The sequence below is a fragment of the Frieseomelitta varia genome, unplaced genomic scaffold (assembly GCF_011392965.1).
Source record: "Frieseomelitta varia isolate USP_RPSP 00005682 unplaced genomic scaffold, Fvar_1.2 scaffold_940, whole genome shotgun sequence".
NCBI classification, from domain to species: Eukaryota; Metazoa; Arthropoda; class Insecta; order Hymenoptera; family Apidae; genus Frieseomelitta; species Frieseomelitta varia.
Window position 1 is genome coordinate 601957 of NW_025110746.1, and position 19053 is coordinate 621009.

General features: G+C 41.7%; 3 protein-coding genes across 9 annotated transcripts in view; 1 reads left to right on the forward strand and 2 right to left on the reverse strand.

The window, feature by feature from the left end:
* LOC122537958 (alkylglycerol monooxygenase-like) overlaps positions 1–2799 on the forward strand; it is a 5422-nt gene extending 2623 nt beyond the window's left edge. For 3 of the 4 annotated variants that reach the window (XM_043671648.1, XM_043671649.1, XM_043671650.1), the window contains 5 exons: positions 634–796; positions 941–1092; positions 1508–1642; positions 2133–2246; positions 2392–2799. In XM_043671648.1, the coding sequence (XP_043527583.1) occupies positions 634–796; positions 941–1092; positions 1508–1642; positions 2133–2246; positions 2392–2637 (810 nt within the window). In that variant the 3' untranslated portion in view covers positions 2638–2799. Of the gene's footprint in view, positions 1–633; positions 797–940; positions 1093–1354; positions 1422–1507; positions 1643–2132; positions 2247–2391 lie in introns of those variants that run through there. The other variant, XM_043671651.1, reaches the window with a different exon arrangement.
* A 1247-nt stretch (positions 2800–4046) lies between these two features.
* The window catches only part of LOC122537953 (ankyrin-2-like), a 31242-nt gene continuing 16235 nt past the window's right edge, over positions 4047–19053 (reverse strand). For all 4 annotated transcript variants that reach the window (XM_043671636.1, XM_043671635.1, XM_043671633.1 and 1 more), the window contains 6 exons: positions 18834–18972; positions 18346–18625; positions 18078–18227; positions 6881–13701; positions 5007–6844; positions 4047–4573 (listed from right to left, as the gene is read on the reverse strand). In XM_043671636.1, the coding sequence (XP_043527571.1) occupies positions 5021–6844; positions 6881–13701; positions 18078–18227; positions 18346–18625; positions 18834–18972 (9214 nt within the window). In that variant the 3' untranslated portion in view covers positions 4047–4573; positions 5007–5020. The remainder of the gene's footprint in view (positions 4574–5006; positions 6845–6880; positions 13702–18077; positions 18228–18345; positions 18626–18833; positions 18973–19053) is intronic.
* LOC122537960 lies at positions 15632–17572 on the reverse strand. Its single transcript, XM_043671657.1, has 2 exons — positions 17427–17572; positions 15632–17206 (listed from the first exon to the last, which is right to left on the reverse strand). The coding sequence occupies exon 2, from the start codon at positions 17045–17047 to the stop codon at positions 16007–16009; it is 1041 nt and encodes a 346-aa protein (XP_043527592.1). The 5' UTR covers positions 17048–17206; positions 17427–17572; the 3' UTR covers positions 15632–16006.

A 19053-nucleotide genomic window follows, 5' to 3' on the forward strand; every position in this document is an offset into this window, starting at 1 on the left:
TTTTTTTTTAATTAATAAACGTAAATAAAGTAACAAAAAAATATATCAACAATCAAGATTATTCTCATTATCTTATCTCGCTTGTTAATGTAAAATCTTTGTCGAAGGTCGACTTGTCGTTACCAAAGTGTAAGAAGCGAAATGGATTAACGTACGATTTTTTCTCACGAGGTACTTTTCGAATCTTCTTCTTTCGAGTCTTCTTCGTAAATTATATTTTCGTGAAACATTGTATTTTCAATTATCATTGAGGACCAATACTTATCGAATATTTTATTTATACTTATCGAATTATCCAAGATTAAGTTAGGTCCAAGACATTTTACCAGTATATAAGAATTTCAAATAATTTCAATTAATTACAAATAAATATCTAATTTCACGTATAATATATAATATATAATATATAATATATAATATATTATAATTTTCATTTGGCTTCATAAAATTTTTTAAAGATGTTACCGTCTCAAATTAAAAAAAGTCATACGTGACGTTGTCCAACTATGAAAAATAGAAATACCATATATGTTGTAGTATCTTTAACAATGGTCAAATGTGGAAAGGTGTTATTCAACAGCATAGGTATGTTATTATCTAATTGTGAGATACATGCGTGTGATCCGTTTGCAGATGTTGTATTTACCACTTGCACTATTTATACCGCCATCGCATTTCATCGCGCACAATCAGTTCAATTTAATTTATCAACTATGGATTCATACAACTGTCATTGACGATCTTGGACCGTTAGAATTAATATTCAATACGCCAAAACATCATCGTGTACATCATGGTGTGTACATCGTACTTTATACTATAATATAATATTGCAATGATATTGTTATTCGATATTACAGATATATATATATATATATATATACACATGCATACGCAAGGCAGATTATCGCTAATTACAACTATTGTATGTTTCGGATAGGTTGCAATTTATATTGCCTGGACAAAAACTACGGTGGTGTGCTGATTATATGGGACAAGTTGTTTGGGACATTTATGAACGAAAAAGAGAAGGAAAAGATCATTTATGGCTTAGTCGTTAGTCCTCAATCTTTTAATCCCTTATATTTACAGGTAAGAAACTGTGTATATACGTACATGCACGTAACTGTTCTTCATAATTAAATCATATCCAAGACTTAATAAAATGCATAATCACTCTGTTACGTAAATTGACAATTAGTTATGCAAATATATATTCGATTGACATGATTTCAAAGCTATACTTTAGTATGTTAAATCTGTGCATTAACGAGCGTTTGCTCCTCTATTATAAACAAGTACAGAGACTAATTATTTCGTACATCAAATATGTATTTTCAATTGGATATAAAAGTTAGAGACCAAGACATAGTTGTATCTACGCCTGCAGTAGTTACTTATATACGTTACAATTTTATATAGTAAAGTAAGTATATAATACTTACTGCTAGTACTTAAGTATATGTAGTTACGTATAAATAATAAAGTATTTTAACAATTGTTGTAGATATTTTACACTATACAATTAATTCGAAAAAGTATACAAATGCCAACTTTCACAAACAAGTTAGCTGTTTTCTGGAAAGGTCCTAGCTGGTTTCCAGGTGGTCCCCGCTTAGGTCTAGATGAATATAAAATCAACGTAAGTTTTGTACTTTACGCGTTTACGTCGCGTCGTATCACGTCGCGTTATTGCTACTGTGCTATCATTATCAAACTTAACAACTTTATAATATTATCTATGTACGTACGTGTACCATAAAAAATTGATAACGATAGAAGAATTAAATTGCAGAAATGCAATAGCATTGTTACTTGTATGAAAATAGAACCGGCTCACAGCAAACATCTGACGTATCGTTAAATATTAATATTTGAGAATAAATGATTTGTTTTGAAGAATATTAATGAACTTATGTAATTGGTATACATGTAACTGACTGCTGACATGACACAAGTAGTACCTACTAGTTTGAATCACCATGACTACGTAAACCGGTTTGATTTTACTATGGGTCTTCCTTACCGCGTAAACACTGAATCGTAACTATAAAACAGGAGCGTACGATATTCATTTCAAACGTTTACACGTTTACAATGTTTAATAATAACATTGTCGTTATTTCCAATAGGTTACATCTAGGATTAAATATGACAATTACACGTCACTGTGGCAAAACCTTTACATAATTGTGCACTTTTGCCTAATCCTTTATCACCATCTTCAAATATATGACGAAACACAGGTGAGAATCTTTTATGAAAATACTTGTAAAAATACCTTGAAACTACTTTATATATCTTATTTCTCAGGTATTACTGTAGGTAATGTATATTTTTGAAATATTTGAAATAACGGATAAAAGATAATTACCAAACTTTTCCTTACAGGACTTGAGGACCTTATCATCAGGATTTATCCTTATTAATAATTTGCTTGCTCTCACCGTCTTTGGTTTATTATTCGACAAGTCGACACATGTTAGTATCGTAGAATTTGTTCGATGCGTCGTTTATTTAATTTTCTCGACAATATATAATTCGATAAATTTGTGCATGTATTATGGATATGTAATTTCGTGCTGCATTTGGATATTATATTTTCTTTTTACAATAAAATCAAATTTTACAAAGTAAAGCAAGAAAGTAGCAGAGAAACGAATGCAGTTTTATAAAATATGACGAAAATGTTTGTACTCGAGTACTTTGCCACATTCACGTTTGTGTAATAAATAATATTCAACGTCGTTACTATACAAACTTCATCGACAATAAACATCTTGAAATACAAAAATTAAATATTCATTAAGATATTCATTAAGACACATATACATATATAATTAATGTGACACAACAAGTTCTTCGATATTGACGCTTATGTAAATAAAAAGCTAAGTTACATTTGTTTTAATGCGTCTTCTACGTGATATTGATATTGATTAGGAGCATACGCAGATACGTATGTATGTATATGTGTATGTATGTATGACAAAACATCAAATAAAACATTTTCTATAAGCAACGAGAAAATGGAATAATATTTACTTTCTGACCACGATTACTAGTAAGTAATTAAGAAAGAAGATCATACGTGGAGATTATATGATAAACAAGATTTAGGAAAATTTAATTCTAAAATCTCAGATTTTTATCTGACAGACGATGAACTTGCGTCATCGGCTTTGTTCAGCCCTTCGATCGAATGGATCCAATTTCCTACAGGTTTCTTCGATTATTTCATTTCATTTCATCAATAGACAAAAAATAGACAGAAGAATTGGACGTTTTCTTACTATTTTTATTTATTTACAAAATAAAAATAAGTATTATGTTCCATAATAACGAGAATTAAACAATTTTATTGTTTGCGCGTATGATTCTGCTGTATTTTGTACGTAACTTGTTATATTTGAATTACGTACAAAATAGAGAAAGTTGTATAATTAAAGTCGCACGAAATAAATAAATAGATATGAAATCGCGTCGTATGACGTATATATACGCACCAAGTATCAAGTATATCAAAATCACGATACACATACATTGGGTTTTCAATAAAACGATATCATTTTGTTCGTATAGATTTATATTTTCATCGATAAAAGAAGAAGAAACAGATTACGAAGACAGAAACGAAAGGCGTCAAATTAAAATTTTGACGTAACATAAAGTTCGCACGATCGGTAAAATATTATTATCGTGATCGATAGAATCAAGTCAGCGTCATGAAACGTAGATGAAAGCAAAATTCCGTGATTGGTTGAAATTTTCACATAGAAAAAATGTCTACAACATTTGCACATACGCATCATATGTATGTATGTTAATAATTAGAGAAATGCACTCTCTCGATAGTTTCTTCCTAATATCTTAAACATTACGATTTGTATATAAAATTTTCTATTCAATTAATATATTTGTTCTGTCGTGAACACTTGCAATTAATTAACGAGCATCAGAGCTCGTAAACGTTTCTGAAAATCAGTATCGAATATAAAGTGTTCATAACTGTCAACACCTTAAGAAAGCGTAGTCACAAAGACACGTTATAATCGAGAATTTACAAAACATGACACTTTACATGTATACTTTACTTGCAGTATCATACAAGTATGGTATATGGTAGGACATACAAATAACATTTAAAAGTTATGCAACTTACGCGAACTTAATTACTGTGAAACAATCGTGAACAACGAAGCATGACATTGGCAATTATCTAAACAAGTAAATCGAAAGCAATTAGATTCTGGTATAGATTTTATACGAAATAAGTAAGCGTCATTCGTCCCTCTATCTCTCAATTTGATAACAATTCTAATCATTTCAATATTAGATAACTATTCGACTCAAGCATCGTAAAAACAAGTAGGGTCTTATAAAATATCGCACGAAACAAAGGTAAATGCGTGTAATATCTTGCATATGCACAACGCGCAAGTATCTCTTTAGTACGTCATTTTTCATATTATGCTGTGTAGGTGCAAGCATTTGAAGAACTGGCTCGATAACGCATCGTTGTAGCCTCGAGAACCGGCGACGTTGTAACAAATTCACTTTGATGGTCCACTATCTGTAACACGAGACAACGAGTTTAAAACAAAACAAACGTATGTACAAGCGTATGCAGCCAAAAAATGTTACGTATAATTAACAGGTGATAAATAACAGGTAATAATAATTTTGTTGATACTTTTGTTAGGTTTTTTTTTTTTTTTTTTTTTTTAGCTCAAACAAGACATCACGGCAAATAAGTGTGTAAGTACGCATTTAGATAGGCACGTAGGCACGCGTACATATACCTATCAGTATCAGTATCGAGACGTCTGGATCGGAATGATCACTACTGGATAACTACAATCTCTGAAATCTCTCTTAATCTTTTCGATTAAATCTTTCGATTATGTATGGTACGTACATTACACGTTTCGCGTATGCAAGTACAAGTAGCTAGAGTAGATGGAAAGCAAGTTGGTAGATAGCAAGTTGGTAAAATATTTACATACCTACGGAGATGTTCCTACGTGTTGGTGCTCGGTTTTGTCCTCATTTTACCATCGCTCGTCTCGGTTTCCGCCGTTTCCGATCTTCGCTCTAAAGAATTATCCGACGTGACGCCATCCGAACGATCATCTTCGTTGCTTCGCCTCTCACCACCTTCGGCATCTTGTTGCTCGAGCAGAGGCATATCCAGGGAATCGGAAGAGATACGCCTAACGCTGGCTGCGTGTTCGGCCACGTCCGACTGCATCTCTTTCGCATCTCGTACGTTGTTCAACGAGTCGGAACTCAAGGAAGGAAAGTCGAGCGTAGTTTTCATCTCCAACGAATCGGAACTTCGACACAACGGGTGATGCTTCTTGTCGATGTTATCTTCGAGCTCGAGAGAGTCCGTGCTGGTTTCCATGAGATTGCTCTCCCGGTTACTGCCCCCCGGAAGAGGCACGGTTTCCGATTCTTCTACCGGGGGTACAAGAATCGGTTGCGCATCGGCTTGAGTCGCGGCTCCTCCTCTCTCAACGTCCGTGATCTCGATCTGCGAAATGTCTTCGGTCGTGTCATCCTGCCGGTCAAATTTTTCCACGTTCGACTGAGCTATGCGTATGATCTCGTCGATCTCTTTGATCCGCTTCTCGTAATCGTCCGAGCCGGACGTGCTCGCGTTGAACGAGCCAGCCGTACTCGTGTCGACCCTCGTCCGCGGTAAACTCTCCAATTTGTACTTGTTCTCAGGGCTTTCGTGTTCCAGTAGGTCTTCCTCCTCTCTGGCGCGCAACTCGATCAAATGCGCCTCCCTGCAGGCTTTCTCCAGCCCTTCAAAGTCCTTTAACGAGGACAGCGAGATGTCGTCACCGTGGCCGGATCGGCTAGTCACGTACCTCCTCGGAAGGCTACCGTTATTGACGGAATCGTGCGAGCCGCACTGTAACTTTCGCGAATTCTCCGCGGCGACCACGCTCTCCAAACGTTCGAATTCCTGCAACGAGCTCAACGAGACGTTGTCGTGATCGGACGGCCTGGTGAAGTACTTTTTACCGGCCAACACGTCGTAGTCGGGGGTACTGCCAAAGCTACCGCGCATACTGCCCACGCTCCCTATCGATTCCTTGTGACTGCCCAAACTTCCGAATCTGCTACTGCCAGCTTCGAAATCGGTGACCTCCTCCTCTTTTATGTCCTCGAGGGGGCCCCGATCGTACTCGATGTCATAGACTCGAGGATCCGCGTGAAACTGCATCTCTATCCACTTTTTCCCCCCCTCGTACTGCTCTTCGTCCTCGGAATACGACTGCGAGTACTGATCGTCGTTGGAAACTTGCGGCGGGCTTTCCTCCGATTCGAAGTCGAACAATTCGTTGTTCTTCTTCGTTGTTGACGTTTGACTGGTCAACAAAGAGACTTGCGTGCCTTCTTTGTTCTCCGTTAGAACAAGATTTTCGAGGTCCCGATCGTACTGCTTGCTACTCGCCTGCGGTATAGCGCTGATGCGTATGCTCTTACCTTCGGAGTCGTACTCTTCAGCCTCTCTGCCGACCTCCTCTATCACTACAAAGTCGTCGATAATGTCGGGCTTGTCGACCATCTCGAAAGAGTCGCTATCCGGCGAATGACGATCCGACGACGATTTCTCTTTTCCTACGACCGTGTCGATCGACACGCCCGATATCGAGGACGTCGACATGCTTGCCTGCTGTTGCATCATCGACGCTGTTGACGTTTGCACGGACATTTCAGGGCTTTCGCTCGATACTCCAGCCGCGACGTAATACTTTTGTTCCAAAAGCTCGGACTCTGTCACGTCTGGCACGTCCGGCACGTCCAAAGTCCGTCCAAAGACGGCCTCCTCATCCTCCTCCTCCTCCTCCTCCTCCTCCTTCTCCTCCTCCGCGGCCTCCTTTTCGGCCATCTCGGCCATCTCGGCCACCTCGGCCACCTCGGTCACCTCGGTCATCTCCGTGTTAAAAGTTTCGCCCTCGACTCTTTCCATTTCGGATTTCGACTCGGCCTCGGGCGTAGCTTGAGTAGAGATCACCTGGGTACACACGCTCTGTACACCGTCCTCGGAAACCCGTGATGTCATTATATCTACAGATTGAAGCGTACCGGTTGTCGTTGTGAACGTGGACGTAGCGAAATCGATCCCTTTCGCGTCGCCCCTTGCCACCTCCAAATTTGCCGCTTCTTCCGTTTCGCGTTCACTTTTGACTGCGGCGGCGGTGGTGGTGGTGGTGGTGGTGGTGGTGGTGGTGGTGGTGGTGGTGGCGGCGGTAGCGGTAGCGGTAGAAGAAGCGGTAGCGGTAGCGGAAGCGGAAGCGGTAGCGGTAGCGGTAGCGGAAGCGACAGCAGTACCGGCAGCAGTACCGGCAGCAGTACCGGCAGCAGTACCGGCAGCAGCATCGTCCAGCACTTGCGGAAATATCATTTCGGACGATCGCTTCATACGACAAGGTATATCGCTGTAAATGTTATCCATCTGTTCGTCGATCGGCATGTCGCTGCCCGAGGAATCCAGCGACTGTTCGGTGTGCTCTTCGTCCAAAACGTCGTCGAGCTGTTCTTCCGCCTCTTGTTTGTCCGCGTCGGTTTCCGAGGGCACCAACGTTTCCGACAACTCGCTGGTACTGTCGATGCTACCGAGGTGACCGGAACTCAAAGAAGTGAGAGATTTCATAGACTCGCGCGAGCTCATCGTCGTCGCCGCGGTATGATACTCCTGCGAGGTTGGTTTCGAAGAGGACGAATGCTCGATAGACATCATCGCCGTTTCGTATTCGGAGGCGGTCGCCGAGGGTACGCCGCAGGATTGCAGAGCTTCTACGTCGGAAGAGCTAGGTCGGCTACCACTGCCGATCTCGTAGTCGCAAGACTGATAATTGCTACTTTCGCCAGAACTAGAGCCAAGATCCGCGTCGCTGTCGGATGTGACGCGTTTGCAGCTTCGGCTGCCGGGTTTCTGCCGCCTTCTCAGCACTGGACGTGGCAAAGCCAAAGAAGAACTTTCATCTTTATTGTCTATATCTGAACCTGACCTACTAGCAGGCACAGGGCTAGGATGTTCCTCCTCCTCCTCCTCCTCCTCCTCCTCGTCGTCTTTCGTATCATCGTGGACGGTTATCGCAGCAGTCTCTACGTCGTCAGACTTTTCGGTTTTGATCACAGGTGTGTCGCCTTGGGTCGGGTGTATCGGGTGTATCGGGTGTATCGGGTGTATCGGCTCCTCTATACTGCTACAAGTCGATTCTTCCATCTCCGTTTTACTTTCGGTGCTGTACGTTTCTTTCGTTTCGTACGGCATTGACTTGTCGATCGGTGATTCGCTCTTGATCGCTCTCGCTTCGGTGTCCGATTCGTGTGTTTGTTCAGACGGCGTGTATAAAAATGGTAAATCGTTCGGGATGGATTCCGGTTGCAGTTTAAATCGAAACTCCGAAGGTGAGTCTTTTATTTGAATCACAGTTTCGCTATTTTCGCTTAATTCCTCTATCAGGTCTTGCTTCGCCGCCTCTAACGACTCCTTCACCTCGGCTATTTCTTTTTTAACTACCTGATCTAGAACGGTTATAGCGTAACGTGCACTTAAATCAACACTAGGGAGATCATCTTTTTTTATTTTAAAGGCACAAGTGTCGGAAGGAACTGTCGTGGATCTTGCGGGCTTGTCGTGTTTCTCCGTACCTTTCTCCATATGCCTTTTGTAATCGTCGCCCAACGGTTTCATTTTCGACAGATAAGCCTCGGTCCACTCCTTCAATACGTCGTCCATGCGCACTGGTTTCTCGAGCTCGGTCGCCGCTGCTGCTCTCGCCTCCTCCTCTCGCGACGCTTGTCCCTCGGGCTTCTCGCTCACTTTCAACGACACCGTTCCTCTTCCCTCCAATTTCAGTTCGATCTCTGTCTTTGAAGCTTGAACTTTACCTTCCGTCTTGCCGAAGGTTTTTTTACCGAGCAAAGACGCGTCTTCCTCTTTGATCGGTTCGTCGCGAGTTTGGAAGAGCCCGGAAGACATCTCGGCACGCGAGTCGTCCGGCTTTACTTTACTTTCCTCCTTCGGAAGAGCTGCCTCTCGCTCTTCCGATTCGCCCATCCGTCCGCCACTTATTTCTTCCGCGTATTCTTTGATCGGCGTTTTCGCGTCGTACTCGCGTTGCAGCGTGTCGACCAACTCCTGACAACTAACGTCCAACTTATTTTCCACCAACTCGCTTTCGAAATCTTGTTCGCTGACTGGAATTACCGTAAACTTTGTTTTACCGAGAGTCGACGGAGCAACCGGAGCATCTTTGTCCGTACAAGCAACTGTCTCCTTCTCGATCGACTCTATCACGCTAACATCTTCCGAAGATTTGGTGCCGGACTCCTGTTCGTGATCCGTCGATCCCTCCAACGAAGACAGTCGTTCCTTTTGCCTCATCGATTCGTACGCTTCCAATTCCTGATTAAAAATCTGAGACGGTTGCAGCGTCTCCGATATCTCGATCTTCTCGTCGCCGATCATCCAATCGACAGGTTTAATCTCCAGGCCACGAACCTTTGGCTTCGGCGAAACCAGCGGAGGACTTTCAATTTCGAAGCTGTCCGCCCTTTTCGTGCATATCGGCCCGAGCTCTCTTTGCATCCCCTTTGCATCTGCTACAGGCTGATGATGATGGGACGGCTCTTGCACCAAAGAATAATCAACATTGATGTCTTCCGATACGGTGCTAGGACTTATCGTTATGTCCCGTTCTTGAGCCAGCCTCTCCAGCGAATCCATCTCCGCGCTCTCGTGCAACGACGGGATCCCCCTGCTCGTCTGTTCGGATAACTTCTGCTCGTCCATTTCGAGCGAGGGCACGTCGACCGAATCTTCTCTGGACTGACTGTCCACGCCAGGCTCGACGACTTCCAAAACTCTGGCACCCGAGATCTCGGACATCATCTTATCCCGAGGGAAACTCGCGTCGATCGTGCTCTGCAAGTCTCTTTGCAGTTCCATTTGACTGCTCGTTGACTTGCCGAATCGTTGTTTCTCAAATTGCGGGCTCAAAAACCCGGTTGGTTTCGACACGCTTTCCAGTTCGTTCGTATCAACGTCGATCGTCTCTTCGAAATCAATCTGCTCCGATATGCTGCTGGGGCTCATGGTGATGTCTCTGTCTTGCAGTTTAGCTTGAGACGACGAAAGGGGGAAGCTCGGCTCTTTCTCGTGCGGAGACGACTCCTCGTCTTTGGTTATGTCTTCGCTAACGCTTATACTGTCTCTCGTTGAACTCTTCTCCAGAGATTCTTCCTGTATCGACGACCTCAATCTCAGCGATTCCGCCAAACTTTCCTCCGCCATTCTCCCCTGTCCCGCTTGTTGCTTGTCCATCGTTCGCCTCATGATGCTTTCGAATTTCCGCGTCAGATCGTCAGCCAGTTTCTCGTGGTCCGTTTCGACGCTCTCGCTTATAATTTGTTCCAAGTAACCTTTACCGAGCAGCTCCGCCTTCAAATCCGCCACCGATTTCGCTTCAATCTCGCTTTCGATCGACTGAATCAAAGTTTCCGCTATAGTACGCGCCTCGATCTCTTTGAACTTTTGCCGTTGCTTCTCCTCCAAACTTTCCTCGGTCGGCGATTTGGCCGCTCGTTCTTTCGTTTCTTTCCTTTTCGCTTCTTCCTCTTCTTCTTCCTCCTCCTCCTCCTCCTCCTCCTCCTCCTCTTCCTTCAGCAAGCTTCTTTTTTTCTCCTCCTCTTCCTCCTCCTCCTTTCTTTTCTTCTTGGCACTCGGCACAAACTGGACAACGTCGAAACTCTCCTTGGTCTCTCTACGCGACTCTGCCTGAGCGAGCGTTTCGACGCGGTCCGAGTCCATCGAGGTGGACGGTGGTCTCGATATCCTTTCCGCTGCCGGCCTTCCTTCCTTCCTCTCTACCGTTCTCACCTCCTCGTCCTCCTTCTCGCCATCCCTCTTCCTACCGTCCGCGTCTTTCGTTATCCGGATGGCTACCTCAGCGTCGCTCTCTCTCGACACGCTGCTACCCGCCTCGCGAGTCGTAACTCCCTCCTTGTCCGACAACATCTCGCGCGTCTCCTCCTTCTTCGTCTCGGCTCTCGACTCGGACGCGGCTGCGTCTATCACTTTCTCCGTGCCTGTCAAATTCATCGACAACTTTTGCACCGCCCTCTTGTCCAATTCCTCCCGCTTGCTTTTCTTCTCCTCCAACGTTTCCGTTGGCGACTCTTTCTTCAACTGCGACTCCGACGATTTCTTCCTCTCCACGCGTTCCTTCTCCTCCAGCGTGACAACCTTCTCCGTGCCGTTGGACACTTCCGAAGACACCACCTCTTTCTTCTCCAGCGTGGTGCACGTTTTGTGATCGATCTTCGAGGTAACGGTCGCAAATTCCTTCTTCCCTCTCCCCTTTGCGCTTTCCATCTCCTCGAACATTTTGAAAGCTTCCTCCGGATCGGTAAAAGACTTGGAAAATGTTTGCGTTTCGCTCTTGGTAGTCGAGTGCTCCTCCAATTTCGAAGTCACTTGTTCGCTCAGCTTTTTCTCCGTTATCGTGTACGATTCGCTCTCCTTCTTCACGTGCGTGTCCTTCCTTCCAAATTTGTCCGACGTTGGCTTCGCCTCCACCACCCGTTTCGGTATTCGCGATTCAAATTCTTTCTTCTTAGTCGTCGGCGAGATTTCTTCCTCCTCCTTGTCGCTCGGTTCCTTCTCGCTCTCCGGTTTACTCGCGAGCTGTGTTACTTTCGCTTTCGTTTCCCTTTGGATTTTATCTTTTTCTATTTTCCCCATCGAAACGGGAATCCGTGACTCGAATTCTTTCTTAACGGTTCTCGTTTCAACAGTCTCTGTCGCCGCCATCATCTTCTTCTTCTTCTTCTTCTTCTTCTCCTCCTCCTCCTCCTCCTCCGTCTTCTCCTCGTCTTCTCCGTTCTCCTCCTTTCTGTCCTCCTTAGTCTCTCCATCCTTCTTTCGAGTCCATCCTTCTTCTTGTCCAACTTCTCTTATTGCCCTTCCATCTTTCGCCAACATTTCCATCGTCTCTTTTCCAACATCGGTCGAAGCTGCATCGATCTCAGCTCTTACATCGCAGATAGGTTCGTGCAACAACTCTCTCTCGACGATGCTCTCGGGAATTTCAATCAACCCACTCAAAGCCTCGCTTCCTCCTTCCACTTGAACAGACTTTAATACCTTTTCTTGAATCAGACTACCGTCTTTCTGTACCTTGTAGATGATGGTAGTTTCTTCCGTTATAATGCGTTTTCCACTCGATTTTCCTTTAACGATGTCTTCCGATTTCATATCCGGTGTTTCAACTCTTTCTCTCGCGATTCCGACAACATCCGCAACAACAGCTTCTTCCCTTTTTCCCCCTTGCACCTCCACCTCTGGATCACGACGTTCAGCAACGTCCTCTCGCGCCTCTTTCCGTCTTGCTTCGCCTTCTGGCTTTTCCCCCATTTCCGTCGGAGGTCTCTTCGTCGCTTCCACTCCCTTTTCCTCGATATCCCATACTTTTTCCTGCTGCGCAACTACTCGTTCCATCATCGCATCATCTTTCCTACCGTCTTCTTTCGCTTCTTCCTTTTCGCGCAAACTCATTTCCTTCCCTTCCTCTTCTTCTTCTACACTTTCCCTTATTCTCTCTTCGCCTGCGACTACGTCGATCCTTCCTTTCCCTTCACCTTCCTCTTTTCCTCTCCTCTTCGATTCTGGCGTTGGCTCCTCCACTTTCTTTCTCATTTCTTCCACGCTTTCTCTCGTGCGTTCTCGCGCGACCAGACATTCCGCTCTTGCAGATTCTACAACGTCCTCTCCTTTCTCCCGTACGTCTTTCGTTTCTTTCGCGCTTTCCGACTCAGCCGATCGATCCGCCAACGATGCCGCGCTTTCTTCCACTTTCCCATCGATCGATGGCAAACGGTAACGTTCCGTCACCTTCTCTACGTGCATCTCTGTTTCTACTAGTTGTAGACTACCACGTTGAGGCGCTTCGTCGGCTTTCGCGTAATCTTCTCTCCCAAACACTTCCGTGTAAGTTTCTTTACTCTCGTCTTTCTCCTTTTCGTCTTCAGAGGACCGTTTCGTCTTTGTTTCTTTCGTTTCGATCGCTCTCCGTTCTTCCGCTTCTCCCAAGGCGACTCCTCCGCTCTCCTTCTCCCTCTCCGTCTTTTTAATTTGCTGCTTCAGCTCGGCCACGTGCTTTTCATCCTTGTCTGCCTTTTCTTCTGCCTTGTCGCTCGTCTTCGTTTTCGTTGGCTTCTCCCTCTCGTTCGATTTCAGCGAATCCTGTTGATGCAACTTGGCCGGAAGTTTCGTCGTTTCTTTCTGTATCTGTTCCTCGAAATACTGAGCCTTCTCCGCTACCGAACACTCGGAAATATCAGGTACGTTCAGATCCTCCAACGTTTCAGACTTGCCCATCTGTTGAACCATGTCCGCCGTGTCCTCCGTGGTAACATTCTGCACGTACTCGCTGTCGCTTTCGTTCGTCGTCAACTGCGACGTTCTCGACACCTCGGATTCCGATCGTTGATAGCTTTCCCGTTTCCTCGAGATATCCTCCCAGAATTTCCTCTTCTCTGAATAGCTTTGTCTCTCGACACTCGGCGACAAGTGCTCTTGCTCCTGCCCGACTACTTTACTGGGATAACTAGCATCTACAGATTCTAAGGAACAAGCCGCTTTTTGCGCAAGGAATTCGTGGATGGTAACAGCATCTAGAACAACCAAGAATTATGCTCACATTACTTTTTATTAGCTAAGTACATAGTATCGTATAATATGCATGAACATGATACATTGTGTATATATTTACAATTTCATGTGTAACTGTGTTAAATCGAACTTTTACAAGCATAATGCGTAAACACGATTCCTATATATTTCATAGCATTCGTTTTCTTTTCTTTTTTCTTTTTTCTTTTCCTTTTTCTTTTTCTTTTTTTTTAACGTTATTAGACACAACGCTATCGTAAACTCTGTTACTGTACATATAACAACTTGCTTTCAAAAATAAATAATACAATTTCAAAAATACAATCTCGTGACCGAGTTATTTATTATTAATCTGTCTTTAAACTTGCAACACGGTATACATACGTATGTATATGGTATAAGCATTAATACACGTGTAACTCTAAATTCCTTTAATTGCTGTCTTTGTTTTTCTTTTCTTTTTTTTCTTTTTTTTTTATATCTTTTTTTTCTTTTTTTCTTTTTTTTNTTTTTTTTTTTCTTTATCACAAATATCCGCAGATATTAGTATCCTTTGAGATTTAAAATTAATATCCCATGCGGTTGTCTATGATAATGTTGAGGACGGCAGTTTTGTCTGCAAGTACAAGTACAGAGAGATTTTTCGTTAATACCAAAAGCAGAAATGACATTAAAGCAGAAATACTTTCTATCGATAAGTTCTTGCAACACGCGTGTACATTTAATATACGTATCGTCACAATGACTTTCCTTCGTTGTTGATATATATTTTTCCCATTTTAGCAAAGCTGATTTCGATCGACTAGAATTCCTAATTGCAAACGTTTCATACGTTAAATACATATATGTATGTTAAATTCGAAAGAAAAGGAGCAAAAATTGTACTCAAAGCACGGTGCAAAAGAGAAAGAAAAGATTCGCATGGAAGATTAAAACTGTACGAACGCGACATGGAATGGAAAATAATCCTGATGAAAATTTAAAACTTTAACATTTTATAAGCTGAAAATAATACTCATCGTCCTAACTTATCGTCCAACTATTTATTTTAAAAATATATCTATAAAAATGTACTTTCCGAACGCGTTGAATGAGTTTAATTTCCAAAATGGTACGTAAATGCCCAAAAAAATCGATATCGAAAATCGGTTTCTATAGAAGGTCAAATTTTTTTTTTTTTTTTTTGCACAGCTTGTATCGTTTTTTTGACATTGAAATTAAATTATTATTCATGTGTATCGTGTGTATGTAGGCAAGTAACGGTCAGACATGTGTATATAATTACAATAATAAAAGTTGAAATTGAAACAAATTTTCAAATCGTGAACGCAGTCTACCGTCTATCGCAATCTATCGTCTGTTCATCACGTTCAAATGTCGAATTATTTTCTAACATGTACGCACATATGTATACCTTGAGAGTATGTGTGTACATACATACATAGATACATACATACATACATACATACATACATACATACATACATACATACACACATACGTATGGTTAAAGTATAAAAACTATCAAACTTGTACATTTGTGTGAAAGATTTAAATATTGAAAGAAGAAAATATTCAGTGTAAGCTTATATATCAAAATACATTTTTATTTCAAGTCGCTGCAAAATAAGGTCAACAATAAAATTACACAGCGTAGATAGTTTATAAAGATTTTCAACTCATCGGTTGTCAAGTAATATTGTTTAATCAATTAAATAATCAATCTCCAACTGTTTCAACGACGCGCGTTCCGTTTCGTTCGTTACTTTGTTTTTCTACGCTCGAATGAACCAAAGGCAATTCAATAATTTTCAATAACTGAAATAACTAAAATGCGAAAAATGTGGATACAAACGAGAGTTTGTATCATCGATATTTTTTATCTTGATACGCGTTGTGAAATAAATCGTTGCAGAATATAACGGAACAGAATATAATCATATTTAACTTTATTCTTATTCTTTACGCAAAGATGTAAGAAGTACGATTTTTCAGAGACTTTGATCGATTCGGACAATTGACGGAATATTCCGAATACATAGAGACGGTACATGTTCCACCTGACATCGGACCATATAACATTTGCTGTGGCTACGTGTTTCATAATTACATATGTATATCCAGTGCATCGTTGCGTAAATTCCAACACGTTGCGTAATTGGACAAGCTAGATTCAACACGTGTCAAACGAATTTCTGTGAGAAAAAAGCTCAAACAGTATTTTACGGTATTTTTCTATCCGGTTGCGTTAGGAAGCGTATTTGGTAAAGTCATGTCCTTACCGTCGTCGACACGTTTCAAACGAATTTATTCATTCGGATCAACTTCCTCGACGTCGGTGTGACAATCGCTAGCCCCGTCGTCGCTAATATCTCTCACGGTCAACATGTTCTCCATTTTATTAATATTTTTCATGATCACTTGCGACGCTACCAGAACGTCCAAATCTTCGAGCAACTCCTTTTGACTGCAGCAGGCTTCCTGCGCGTCTTCCTCCTCGGACACATCCATCTCCTCTTCGTCGGTATTCGACATAACCACAATGTCCGGCCTGCCATTACACATTAGGCATTCGTTTCGTGGCTCTTCTTCTCGATACAATTTATTTCGCACTTCGACGGAGAATGGCCCATCACCTTCCTTGGTCGTTATCGTTTCTCCGCTATAGTCGCAGAATATATCGGACCTCGGCTTTACGTAAATCGTCGAGTCTACCTCGTCGTCCTCGCCATCCTCACCTTCCTCGAGATCCTCGAGATCGGTGTCACCTTGGCAACACAGACTCTTGGCAACCTTGAGGTTATTCCGATTCTCTTTCTGCTCGGTTTCCGGATCGCTCGGATAAATCTCGTCAACGTCCGTAAGATTTTCAACGAAATTGCTACGCAGAGACGACTCTTTGTCATCCGTCGGTGACAAGAGATCCGAGCCTTTAACTTCCACGTCGTCGCACGTTACAGAGATAATCGGCCCTTGTTGCTCGTTCGCTGTGCGACTCAACGGCCTGATCGGACACGATTGAATCGACGTTAACTCTCCTTCGGAATCGGTGTCGGAAAAATGTAGCGAGGTATTGTTGATCATGGCGTTCAGTTTTCTACGCGTCGATCTCAATTTACGCTTTACTTTTATCCCTGTGACACATTCTTTCGATCCTTTCGAAGGACTCGAATTTTCATCGACAACCTGCGAACTTTCTTTCTCGTTTCGCTTCGTCCGTGACTGGTCGTTGGTTCGATTCGGGTCTAAAGAACCAATACCGACTGTGGCCTTGTCGACGAACAATCCGTTTTCATTTGCCGATTTTAACGTGCAACATTCTTCCTGTTTGTCACTTGATTCTTCCATAGTGAGAGATTTCTCTTCCGAGAATAGCTACGTATCTTTCTTGCTCCTTTCTTTTTCTTTTTCTCCTTTTTCCTTTTTTTTTTCTTTTTTCTTGTTTTTGTAAGACTTAGCGCGTGGATCTTAAGTGCAAATTATTAAAGAACTTAAAAAAGCCTGAAACTGAAAATTATAAAGAAAGATTGAACTGAAAGCCTGAGACTGAAAATTATAATGCAAGAATAATACAAAACGGTGTAGTCTGTAGTCGGTGTGTGTGTGTGTGTGTGTGTGCGCGCGCGCGCGCGCGCGCGCGTGTCATGGATAAACAAAGTAAAAGTAAAAAAAAAAAAGAGTGCAACAGATATTTACAAGTAGCTCGACTTGAGCAAAATAAACTCACATGTGTAAAATTTTGGTAGAGCGATACTCGAAAGAAGACGGCTCTTAAAAGTATTGCTTCCAGCAGTGTTTCGGATCAAACTAAACAAGGTTCGGTCACAGTCACATCGAACGTTTGTTGATACTCTTATGCATAATTAAATTAAAGAAGCCTCGCTCAACGGTCGAGCCGTAAGCAGATTAACGTTTCCTCTTAAATGAAAATGGAATTACAGTGGAACTTTGCTGTGCCATGTAGAACGAAATTGCTTTAAAAATAACTTTTCTTTTGCAATGTAAAAGCAAATTTGCGCAAGATGTCATAAATAATACTTCCACGATCAAGTTGATTAATCTACAATCGATACACGTTTATTTGCATAGTTTCTTGCTTGTTATATAAATTCGTGATCGTTCTCGAGCAATTCTATCCATATTTCTAAAAGTACGTCGTTCCTCGTTACACATTTGAATATTGAAATTTTCTTTTTTGCACCTTGCAGTTGAATATTCAATCAAACTACACGTACATACGCGCGTACGCACATTATAATTTCTCTAATTTTTTATACGCCATTGCAACAAAACTAACGGACGTTATATTCAAAGTTTCTTTTCCTTCGTTGCTCCAACATTGCTACTCGTCTAACGTAAAGTGAATAGGTGAACATACCTGTTCGTTCTTTTTGCAAGGTGTCGGTAATAAATTTCTTTTCGGAAGGCGATGTGTCCTTAGGTTCGTCACCTTTTTCTTTCTGTTCCACCTTGTACTTCAATTCGTACGAATCCAATTTCTGATTAATAATATTTGAATCTTCGTAATCTATAGCGGAAAAAACGAGCATCTATCGTCAAGTGTCGTTAAATAACTACACATGTACATGCATATATCTAGTACGCGCAGATAGCATTGGTATGAATATACGTTCAGCAAATCTTACCTTTCAATTTCTTTTGTACTTCAACTTTGGTCGTAATTTCTGGAATAACGATATTTAACACGCAAATTGGTTGTTGAGGTGGTTCTCCCTTGGCAACTTTCGGTTCTCTCATAAACAACATCCTAGCGACAGGATCTAACAACGGATCCTTCACTTTTACGTGAAAGGATAAACGATTTTGACGAAAAGCTTTAAAGGTAAATTTCAATTGTACACCCGACTTCGTCACAGGTACTAAATTTCCACTAAACTCGATATAAAGATCTTTCCCATCAAGCGCCTGTAAAAAAATACGTAAAGAAGTATGTAGGTACGTATGTACGTGCACATAATATAATAATAATAATAATAATAATAATAATAATAATAATAATAATAATAATACACATTGTACATTGTACAGAAGTACATGTATAAATATATTTTTGCATTCTTCAAAGACTTTGTAAATGAAACGAAATAAATATTACGCAATGAACGATATTTACTTCAACATCACGGCTTTTTACAATTTCGACAAATTCCTCTTGCCTTTCCAACGTATGCATTCCTTCCTTTCCGTCCGTCATACATAATATTCTCAGTGTTGCCTCGAGCACATCCATTCGTTTCGAATATATTATGAAACTGTATTATTACAAGAGAAAGATTTACAAGGGAGAGATTTAAAGAAATGAGATCGATCTAATTAAACATCTAATTAAAGTG